Below are 12,189 nucleotides of genomic sequence, written 5' to 3'. Positions count from 1 at the left end.
GACACAAAAGTAGCACCAGAGATTCGAAAGGTAGTGAACTGCTTGAATTGGACTACTTGAGAGTCAGCTAATAAAGCTGGCTGGTGAAAGCTGGTAGGTTCTCTAGGGAACCTGCCCTGGATTGAGGATGATGTACAGTCTGAAACAGGTTTATGGTAATTAACTCTACGTACTCAAAACTGCCTTCAAACTTTAGAATTCCTATAGGGAAGAAGAAGAAGAAGAAAGAAGAAGAAGAAAAGAAGAAGAAAAAGAAAGAAAGAAAAGAAAGAAAGAAAGAAAGAAAGAAAGAAAGAAAGAAAGAAAGAAAGAAAGAAAGAAAGAAAGAAGAAAGAGGAGGAGGAGGAGGAGAAGAAGAAGAAGAGGAGGAGGAGGAGGAGAAGGAAGAAGGACATCACAGTATCTTTTCTTCTGCTCAGAAATTTCATTCTTAACCCACACCAGTATTTGCCTAATAGCTACATTATCCCAACCAAGTAAGTAAAAACTGAAGAGAAGAAAAATATTCCAACCAACAAAAGAAAAGGTATTGTTTAGAAGATACCAGCTAAAGGATCTCTTTTTTGGTATTATACCAATTTGAATTTGGAAAACTTGAAAAGACCTCAAGCTTTAGTCTGACTCATAAAGGAATCAGAATAGGAAAAAAAATTTATCTATGTTTGCAGGAAGTCACCAGTCTCCAGAGCAGATCCAAATCCAAATCAGACTTCTGTACACACCAGCAGATTATTTAAATCCTGCCTGTGATCAAATTCTATACACCTGAGTATTTTAAAATTATAATTATATCTAATATTCAACATGAGGATATAAGATAAATTTTACCAATCTCTACAATATATTGTTAAGAAAAATAAAAATATATTAAGTACTCAAATCAACTATAACTTTACACTTCAGAAAATCCATGTTCAATGTTCTTGAGACATTATTATAAAGATTAAATGTTTATACTAACTCAGAAGCTTCTTTTAAAAATGCTGACCAATACAATGTTGAGTTTAGGAAAACATAATAAGATGAAAGGAACTCTGATCACAATAAAGAATGCTAGAATATCTTCTTTAAAAAAATATAAAACTCTAAAGAGGCAAGCTTTTTTAAGAATCAAATAAAGTAATCAAATTTTCATCTATAATATAGTAAAATGTGTTTATCAGTAAAATCAGATAGCATGCTTAAAATATATCTATATACAGCAATTATCATGCACTACAGCTGTAATAAAACACTTAGAAGTATACAAATTAAATACAGCTATAAAATTAAAATTAGCAATAATAACAGCAAGAAAAAAATAATATTAGACAGAAGAAAAGACTCTAACCACTTTGTCCTCCTGGTGTGAAATCCACGAAGGCAAGTTAGAAAGGACAGAAAAGACAAAACAAAACAAAAAATAATAATTAATTCCATTCTTAAAACAAGTAAGAGTTTTTAAGAGTTTGTTAGTGAAATAAAAATTCTGAAAAAGTCTAAGTTACATTTTGACTGAAATATAAACATTTTAAAAGGAAAAATCCTTCCATACATTTCAAGCATGAGCATGCCATATACTCAAATATATAAAGATATAAACAGAAAGGTTTCTATAAAAGCAATTAAATATACAAACATCAGAAAAATGAGAATATTCTTTCCATAAATAAAATCCCACTTAACTCAGACAGAAACTGAAAAATATTAAAGAAAAGAACTTTTAAATACAGATATAAGAAAACACATCAGCACTATTTATCTTTCATCATACACTGTCAAAAGTAGACAAAATTTTATATGAATTATGCATATTGCTTCTAAAAGTTATTTCTGTCCCATTAATTTAGAAGCCTTCCAAACTTTATAACTAAAAAGAAAAAAATTAATTAAAAAAAACATTAAAGATAAAATGATACTGGTTACAGTTGATAATTTTGGGTCATGGTTTCCCATTATAAATGTGGAAAATAAAATGGCAAGATGCATGATTTGGTCAAGAGAACATAATTAGATATCCTACAGTTTTAAAACGTTGCATTTCTCTTTACTTAAATATAAAATAATGATAACAGTAAAAGTAATAATGTAATAACAATGATCTATTATAAGAACTTGTACAAATTAAAAATTAAAATCATGAGTTTTGAAGTATTACTGCTTCTCTGAAATATGGGTGGCTGTATGTAATACTTGTGGCTAAGAGGAAGGACTTTGCAATCAGACAGACCTATCTTAAAATTCCACCTTTTTAAAAAATAACATTTCTAACTGTACATCTTGTGTAATTTTCTAAAGCTCTCTAAGTCTTTATCTGAAAAATAGGAATTAACATTTACTTTATAGAATTTCTGAAATAAAATAGCATAAAAAGCTCTCAATAGAGTACCTGGCATAGAGTTCTGTATCTAATATTTTAATCTCCTAAAACATAGGATATTGCATAGAAGGGACAGGACTGCATTCTTTACATTCCTGTGCTCTTGACTGCTTCATTTATTACAAATGGTAAAACTAAAAATCATATAAAAAGCTATTGTACACAGCCCAAGACATCTACTGCTAATCATATAGTCCAACAAAAATCATTTATGGAGCAGTCAATACATATGTACCAGACACACTAGATTTCTGGGACATAAAAATTAAGTAAGACAGTTTCTGCCATCAAAGAACTAAAAGTATTAGAGCGGAAAAAAAATTACTGTAGAACAGAGAGACTTCTAAAAGTAGGAAAACAACAAATCACCATAGAAACACAAATGATTGAAGAGATAAAAAGACTTCAAGAAAAAAGGTTAAGAGAAAGTTTCTAACAAGTAATCAGTCTTTAAAGAATAAAGAAGAGAATGTCAAGCAAGACCAGTAAGGAGGAATATTTTATGCAAAGAAGAACATGAAATATGCAAAAAGCACAAAACTGGTATGTTTGGAATACAAGTATTTGGGAATAACTAGATTATAACTGATATGTTTGAACTAAAGCCTCCATGGTTAACTATGTTAATATCTGCCCAGACTTAGAAGCATAACACTTTAACAAAAATTAACTCACTTTGCAGAAATTTCAAAAATGAAATAAAATGAAACTATAACTAATGAATTTGCTAGTTAATGCCTCTGAGCAGATAAGTTAAATTTTAGCTATAATATATACCTGAAAAACTTAGCTATAAAACATTATGAAATACTACTGCCATCATATCTTTATTATCTTTCAACAAGAATAAAAAATAAAAAACCTATTATATGATTTATAAATAAGGTATAATATTATTAGCTACTATTTACTGAATCTTCACCTATGCTATAAAGTGCACACTGATTAGGAGACAAATCTGGAAACTGAGAGACATTTAAGAAGATACCAAATATGGGGCACTTTTGTGGCTCAGTCAGTTAAGCATCTGCCTTGGGCTCAGGTCATGATCCCAGAGTCCTGGAATGCAACCCAGCATAGGGCTTCCTTCTCAGTGGGGAGTCTATTTCTCCTGCTCCTCCCCCTGCTCATGCTCTCTCTCACTCTCAAATAAATAAAATCTTAAAAAAGAGAGAGAGAGAGAAGATATTGAAATGTTTTGGGTAAGAAACAAAGGTGAGAGCAGTGTGAACTACAGTAGTAGCAAGAGAAATGGAGAGAAGTAGACAGATTTAAGAGATACGAAGAAGGAAATAAGGCTCTTAGCACTTGATACTTAATAATTAATAATTGAATAAGGAAGAGGAAGAAGTAGAGGAGGACTGTGAGTCTGGCTTGGGCAACTGGAAGAGAAAGAAGAAACACATGAGAAACACATTTGGAAAATAATGAATTCAGGTATAGACCATGTGAATTTGAGATGCCAATTAATACATCCCAACAAAGATTTTTCAGTAAAAACTATATGGATGGACTTGGAGCTCAAAAGAATAATCTGGCTAGTGAAATCCTATCTGGGGACGCCTGGGTGGCTCAGCTGTTGAGCATCTGCCTTTGGCTCAGGGTGTGATTCAGGGGTCCTGGGATCAAGTCCCACATTGGTCTCCCTCCATGGAGCCTGCTTCTCCCTCTGCCTATGTCTCTGCTTCTCTGTGTGTGTGTCTCTCATGAATAAATAAATAAAGTCTTTAAAAAATATAAAAATAAATAAATAAAATCTTTTTAAAAATCCTATCTGAAAAAAAAGAAAAATCCTATCTGTAAATTATCAGAATGTATACAGTATTTGGAGCTACAGAAGTGCATAAAATCCCCCAGGAAATTGTTCAAAGGAACAGGAAGAATGAGAACAATGATCCTAATCAAAATGGTCCTTTCCTTTGAACTAGTAAGCCTTCCAAAGAAAAGAAATTCAAAATGGATTTTAATTTCTAAACAGATTTTAGTAATACAATTAAGTCAGTTTCACTATATTTGTCAAATGTGATATTAATCTCATTAATAAACAGGAATTAAGTTGCATGAAAATCAAAGGCAGTGTATAAATATATCACCAAGGATCTTAAAACAAGACTGATGAAATATAAAAATTATATCCTGAAATATGAAATATAGATATATAGAATATAAAAAATAACTTGGTGTGGAGAAATATTTTTATTTTAAGCAAATGGATAATTTGAATTTTAAAATGTTCTTTGGGGGCATCCAAAGATTTTACTTATTTATTTGACAGAGAGAGTACAAACAGGGAGAGCAGCAGAGGGAGAGGGAGAAGCAGGCTCCTTGCTGAGCAGGGAGCCCGATGTGGGGCTTGATCCCAAAAACCTTAGGATCATGACCTGAGCTGAAGGCAAACACTTTAACTGACTGAGCCATCCAGATGCCCCAGTGTCCAACTCTTGACTTCATTTCAAGTCATGATCTCAGGGTGGGAAGATTGAGCCCCATGTCAAGCTCCATGATGAGTGTAGAGCCTGCTTAAGATTCTCTCTTTTCCTCTCCCTTATCCCCTAGCCTCTCTCTTTCTCCCTCTCAAATAAATAAATAAATAGTTATTTAAAAGTGAATTTAATTGATCAATAAATTACTTCAGGTTATAATTACCAGACTTGAGAACTCTGCCTGTGTCTCTGCCTCTGTCTCTCTCTCTCTCTCTCTCTCTCTCTCTCTGTGACTATCATAAATAAAGAAAAAAAATATTAAAAAAAAAAAAGAAAATCAGTTATAAAAAAAAAAAAAAGACAATACCTATCCCAGAATTGCATGCCCATAATAAGTACACCGGATTTCTTTCTTCTGTTCATTCACTCGACAACTATTTATACTGACCTATTATGTGCCAAACACTTGGAAGCCTACAGTAAACGAGAGGACTTAGAGAAATACAGTCACTTAACAATAAAATGTTAACAAAAGCCACTGCAAGCAGTTGCCACCCGGCTTGGGCTCTTCTCACTGTAGAGTTGGTCGATGTCAGCTCTCCATCCTGTGCCTCTGAGCTGGACACACATCTTGGTCCCTTTGCTCGGAAGCCTCCCACCAAGGCTTATGCTGGCGCAGGGATACAGCAGGGCTAGCAAGCTGACGCCCCTGCTGCCGTGGAGCTGTGGCTCCGTGGAGGAGATAGAGGCCACCGGGCAGCCACAGGTGTGGACATCAGGTGGACAGAGGCTGGGCCCCTGGGTGAACCAGCTTATCTTCCTGGAGGACTGTTCCCCCTCCCGCCTCCTGTCTGCACCAGCTCCAGCCCAGCACTCATGCGGGGAGTGGCCCTCCACACAGCAGAGTACATGGGGAGTCCCCTGGCCCCGGGACGCCACCCCCTGGCCCCGGGACGCCACCCCCTAGCCCCGGCAGCCAGGCTGGGACTCCTGCACTCAGGGAGGGGCTCCTGGCCTCTTCTCAGACGCCTGCTCCTTTAGCTCGAAAGATCCGGAGAACAAGGGGTTCCATCCACTCTCTTCACTGTTCTCCCTGGACTCACAGCTCGCTTCAAACCTGACCTGATAATCAGGTGATCAGGAAAGTCTGCCAACAGGAAGGCTCTGGAGAACAGAGCAGAGCAGCTGCAAAGCCATCAGAGAGCTGGCTACGGTGAGTGCAGGCGCTCTGCGCTTGTGTTTGGTCATTCTGCCACGGAGAAGCCAGGACATTTATCTTTAATGGGCTCCTGATGTGTACAATGGTTTAGGCTGTGTAGCCAGAGGGGGTTAAAAAATCCTCAAAATAAGCTGTTCCAAAGAAAACCGAGCTGCAGGAGGTTAGGGATTGGTGAGCGTTGCAGGGGCGTCTTGGCCCCTCCCTGTGGAAATGTCCTCCCAGAGTTTTCTAAAAGGCTTCTGTCTCAAGAAGCCCAGCGCCGGATTGCCAAGAGGGACTGAGTAATTAGCCCCAATCTATATTAATGGCATTTTAGATTAGTCACAGATGAGCCCACCTTCCAACCTGTGCACTGGGAAGCCAGACGTGAAGGAGAAATGCAAAAATATAAATTAAAAAGTGAAAAAGAAAAAATAACAACAAAATATTAAGAGTACTAGATTAGAAGTCTTTTGAATCCATTGAGCACTTACTCCACAGAAGAGTGAGTGCTTAATTCGCAGGAGTTACCCAAAGAAAACATCATGGGGAGATGATGCTTAAATCCAGAAAAAAAGAGTAAATGTTCATCAAGTGGGTAGGGGTGATAGGTAGGAATAGGGTCTAGGGGCAGGGTAAGCCAAAGCATAAGAGATAATAGCAGTAATAATTTAAGAAAAAAGGCAAATGGTATAATTTGACCAGGGCATAAAGAATGGAGTGAAGCATATGCCTTGAGTTAGGATGGGTGCGAATCATAGGGCCCTTTATGCCATTAGAAACTTCATTCAAAAAATGAGTCATCACTAACTAATTTTTAAGCAGAAGGTAAAATAATCAAATTTGCATTTTATAAATATCACAATAGCAATGTGTGAAGGATGCAGAGAGACCAGTTAGGAGACTACATTTGTCAAGGTGATGGAGGATAAAAGCCTAAGTAAGAGCACAGTTACTAGTTTGCATAAATAGTGAAGAAATGATCATCTCCAAGCATCGTGAGGAATGAGTGGTGATGGATAGAAACCTGAGAGCATTCCTGGTGTTCTGGTTTAGGTGAAAGTAGTGGTGCCATTCAAAATACTGAAAATTATAAAAGGAATAGATCTGGGGGTTGTTCCAGCAACAAAATACACAGTCTGTTCTGACCTAAGTGAGATTCAGTGGTATTCTAATATATTTATTTAAAGGGAATTAAAATGACAAGATTTCAAAAAAAGAATCTTATATCCTTTTTTTTCAATTGGGCCATATACTGATTTATTCAGATATACAAAAAAACTGCATATATTCGTGTATACAACATGAGTTTAAACATGAATACATCCATGATACCATCATCACAATGAAGTTAATAAACCTATCTGTTACCTCCAAAAGTTTCTTTGTGTCCCCTTATGCCCCTTCTTTTTATGGATCAGATTTTTTTTTAAGATTTTATTTATTTATGCATGAGAGACACACAGAGAGAGAGGCAGAGACACAGGCAGAGGGAGAAGCAGGCTCCATGCAGGGAGCCCGATGTGGGACTCGATCCCGGGTCTCCAGGATCAGGCACTGGGCTGAAGGCAGCGCTAAACCGCTGAGCCAACCGGGCTGCCCCAGAATTATTTTTAATTTAAAAAAAAACAACAACATTGTTTTAGGTAATAAACAACATTTATTTCTTTGCTTATATTTGAAGCTAAATATTTTTTTTCAGATTGTTTGAAAAAGAATTAGGTGAGATTTGTTGTGTATTCCACTTCAAAATGGTAGAGGAATTCATAACTATGTCTAATCCTTCACTCACATATTGTCTGCATTCCACTCCCTTTGTGCTCCCCTACCTAGTGTCTAACTATGCTGCAATTTTGGTGATATCCTGAGTTTCTTTCTCTTTTAAACTACAAGATAGTCCACTTTTATGATTAGAATTCATTGCCGATACTATTATTAATCTTCTCCATACCAGCTAAGTAAAATCTATTTAACTTGGTGCTCACCTTATCTACTAAGGAGCTTACTTCATTTATTTTCTTTAAAGATTTTTATTTATTTATTCATGAGAGACACAGAGAGAGAGAGAGAGAGAGAGGCAGAGATACAGGCAGAGGGAGAAGCAGGCTCCACGCAGGGAACCCGATGTGGGACTCAGTTCCGAGTCTCCAGAATCATGCCCCGGGCCGAAGGCAGATGCTTAACTGCTGAGCCACCCAGGCATGCCTACTTCATTTATTGATGCAGATATTAGGTACTGAGCAGGATTCTTCCCACCAAGTGGTTAGGAGCAAGTAGACAGCAAGAAGACATTGAGCTTTCAAATGCACATCAACCAAGCTATTGGTTAGCAATTATGCTATTAGCCAAGCATACCTTGCACCTACTATACATCAGTAGTCCATATTTTTTCTTTTCTCTAAAATAAATTTCTAAAACCACATATCCCTCACACATTTTTAGTATAACATTTAAATTTTAAGTTTAAATAGTTGGAAAGAATGCATTTTCACATATGTTGTATACTATAGATACGCTTTAATTATATTTTTATCAAATCTTGGAGCTGCAGATTTACCTCATTCAATATATGGAGAATTTCTACCATACAACCTATTTGGAAAACCAGGCCACACTGAGAAGCCATCAGAAAAATATGACTTTCTCTCATGTCCAACTTCATTTTTAAATTCAAATAAATGTGGCATTATGGGTCACCATGACAATCACCTCCCATCAAAATTCTAACTCTAAAAAAGAGGCATGAAGTACCAAAGTCTCACCAGAAGTCTGCTGCCTGAAAGAAATAAGGTGCTGCCCCTTTCTATATTTCTTACAAAACCTCTCACTGCTTTGCCCTTAAGGAACTCTGTCTCAGGACAATACATTCTAGAATCATTTTGTTTCCTGGCCCAGAAACTTTGACATCTGAGGCAATACATTATATAAAGACTAGATTCACATTAAGTAGTGTTAAAGAGCATGCTTTTGGTTTCAAGAGTTTAAGGCAATTGTAAAAGTGATTTAGAAAGAAAATTCCACAAAACAGAAATGTTCTCAGGTAAATCAACTTTAAGAAAAAAATGAAAAAATACACACGGAAATTTTTGCCCTGTAAGTCATTCAGATTCATCTAATCTCTAGAAAGCCTTCCTTCCACAGCAGGGGTGCACTACCTCACTTTAAGCCCACTGCCATACACCTCAGAGTATAAAATGCCTATGGAATCATCCAGAGATTCTGGAAAATAAACAATCCCAAATTGGTAACTACAATAGTCTTTGTAAGTTTACTAGTTCTTCTAGGTAATACTCACTAAGTCATGCTCTACAGGTGATGCAAGTGGGGGATGAGCCAGGTGAAAACCATATAAAAGATACCATATGGAGAAGGAATGAGCTCATTGTAAATTTTGATGAAAATGTTTTCCTTTACCCTCAATCTACAACATTATTTTGCCTCCTTCCATGATGCTGATATGCATGAAGAAGTATAAAATGTCCCAAGACTCTGCAAGCTAGACTGTTTCTCACAGTCCCTATATTATCCTGTACCATTAGGGAGGTTGACATCAATGAGGGAAAACAATTCTTCCTTTTAAATTCTACAACCATTTCAAATAATATTCTCACACATTCCAGGTTATTGAGGCTTGAAGTTAAGGATCCACCTGATGCAGCCACTTGCTTAAGGGTAGTCCTATGAATTATATAATTCTAATAAGCTTGCCTGCTCTACCTTATGAAAACAGTTTACTAAAATAGTGTTATGTAAATGACATGGGAGTGTCATGTAAATGTGGGATGGAATAAAAACCAAAGCTCAACACACAGTGTACTAGATATAGTAAAATAAGAGAATTAATGAAGCTTCTCAATTCCTTTTCAAAAATTTAAGCAGTAAATATATTTGGCTATATGAAAATACTTTTTAGGTACTTCAAGCATTACATGAGTTACCTAGTATTAATTGTAAAATTATAAAATGTCAAACCCCAGACCTTAGCAATCACAAACTGATTCTTTAATTTTATAGATTTTAAAACAGAAGCACCAAGACATGAAGTGACATGTCTTTTAAAAGTCACACAACACCAAGGCAGAAACAGAACTTGGTTCTTGTATTGTCTCAACTTATGCCATCATCTTCCTTTTAATTAATCATTAAGTCATTAAAATCATTCATATAAATGATACTTAACGATTTGGTTATATAGTAGAAACATCTATATTATTTCACTCTTACCATATGATATATTGAATACAAATATGGCAATAAATTTTAAGGGACTTGCTTAAGGACCACATTGTTTTATAACCATTCTAAAGCTATAATTCATTTTGCTTTAAATCTGATAGTTTATAACAAAAAAAATCACATCTGTTACATTTGTAAATTAATACAGTTCTGAAAAATGTATATTATTTTCTTTCTCAAAATTAGATATCTTTTAAGCACATGGTTATCTATTTTTCCCACTAAAAAGCACAAGAAAGAAAAAATTAAGGTTGCTATGCTTTGAAGCTTAAAATAATCTTCATTGTAAATTACCTTTAATGCTCGTCCTATTAGAATCACCATCCTACCATTACAAAATAATTTCTTCCTTATAAAGTCATTATTTTTAAATCTGAACTAAATATATAAGCTTTAATTTACTAAGGGGGTATCATCATAAAAGGTTATAAATTAAAGTAACATTTCATAAAAACTTATTGTATTGGTACTTCCATATGTTCTGCACTACATTTATTCTCGCTGAATCATAAATGTACTTCAAAAGAGTTAATTAATTGTTAAGGATGGCTCCACATGAAAGAGCCTCAAAATTAAAACAAAAGTTCTTTATCTTGTTCTCATAGATTACTGAAACAATTTTAAAATAGCTTTATAATTAAATTTTAAGCTATAAAATATTTGTATTCTCATTACTCTACATCATAAAAATAGTCTGAACAAATCTCACTGAGTTTAATTAATCCTTTGGGGCTATGATAAATCAAAAAGTGTATTCAGCATCTATTGAGAGCAAAAGCCTTCTTCTTTTACGTAAGGCAACCAAGCATACATAGGATGATCCAATTTAAAAAGAGAAATTGAATTCAATACTTTTTTCATTTAGAATATAAACAACATTTATACATATCATACATAGGAATGCTTCCTCAAATAGATTATGAATGAAAATATAAAAAGCTAATAAAAGAAATCTAAAATTATCCTCAAGCTAAAATCTAGATTATTTTTTCTTATGTTTCATTCCCCTAATACTTCCCTCAGACATAAGAAGAAACATGAGAAAAGTGGAAAGTACTGCTTCTGGTTCCTTCTTTCTTCCATAAACCATCCACCAGGCTAATCTACAACATACAGAGTTCTATAATTGACAACAGTAAAACACTTTCAAGGAGTATTTTTCACTGTACTCAATTTACTGACTACAACTTTGCTCAGCATAAAGTGACCATGCATTAGAAACCAGAAAATATCTTCTCAAGCAAACTATAATCAGATGTCATTAGAGACTTCCACTTGTGGCCTAAATGGGGTAGCAAGAACAAGATTTCTCCAAGCTGCATGGAAAACAAATATGGGAAAAATATATGAAAGAAAAAAAACAGTTTTCAAGACACTGGACATGAGGCAAAAAAAGTACAAAGATAGCTAAAATATGGGAAGCAAACAAGGTAAGTTCTACAATTGCCCCAGGTTACTGCTCTGAGAGACTTTCCAAGCAACAGAGCAGTACAGAGGAGCTGAAGTTCAGCTTGGCAAACATCCTCAGATGAAGAGAACAACTGAGAACAAACATTCTGAGGAGGCCAACACAGGTGCATTTCATAGGCCAACTTACAGAGAAGAGAAAACTGCATAGAGGAAGAACCCCAGAGGTCTGTAGGGAATCCCTTCAAGTATTCAGCGAGTAATGATGAGTGAGCATGCAAGTGAGAAAATACCCCAGAGAGGGAAAAAAGTCATCTGAAGAGTTAAAGAAAATAGTGGATGCTTCCACCAGCAAGACTAGAAAAACTCTTAATTCTCGTGTAATAAATGTACACAAAAATGATTAAAATACTCAGGAAAGCCTTGCAACAGAAGAAGAAAATAATTAGTACTAAACTGAGCACCACACCAGAACAAATTAACAACTATAAAAGAAATATGCAGAAGTATTAATATGTTTCCATGGAACTTAACTGCATCACTAAACAAAGCTATAGAAGAGTTAT

At 35.2% G+C, this 12,189-nt stretch overlaps 1 protein-coding gene across 30 annotated transcripts in view; it reads right to left on the bottom strand.

Annotated features, from left to right (window-relative positions):
* The window catches only part of RIMS2 (regulating synaptic membrane exocytosis 2), a 591,823-nt gene that overhangs the window by 464,452 nt on the left and 115,182 nt on the right, over positions 1–12,189 (bottom strand). For 21 of the 30 annotated variants that reach the window (XM_038555311.1, XM_038555266.1, XM_038555270.1 and 18 more), the window contains one exon: positions 1,331–1,342. The exons of the other annotated variants lie outside the window; for them this stretch is intronic. In XM_038555311.1, coding sequence (XP_038411239.1) covers positions 1,331–1,342 — 12 coding nt within the window. The remainder of the gene's footprint in view (positions 1–1,330; positions 1,343–12,189) is intronic. 30 annotated transcript variants of the gene reach the window in all.

This window comes from Canis lupus, chromosome 13 (genome assembly GCF_011100685.1).
Source record: "Canis lupus familiaris isolate Mischka breed German Shepherd chromosome 13, alternate assembly UU_Cfam_GSD_1.0, whole genome shotgun sequence".
NCBI lineage: Eukaryota > Metazoa > Chordata > Mammalia > Carnivora > Canidae > Canis > Canis lupus.
This window is presented reverse-complemented; position numbering and strand designations above follow the sequence as displayed.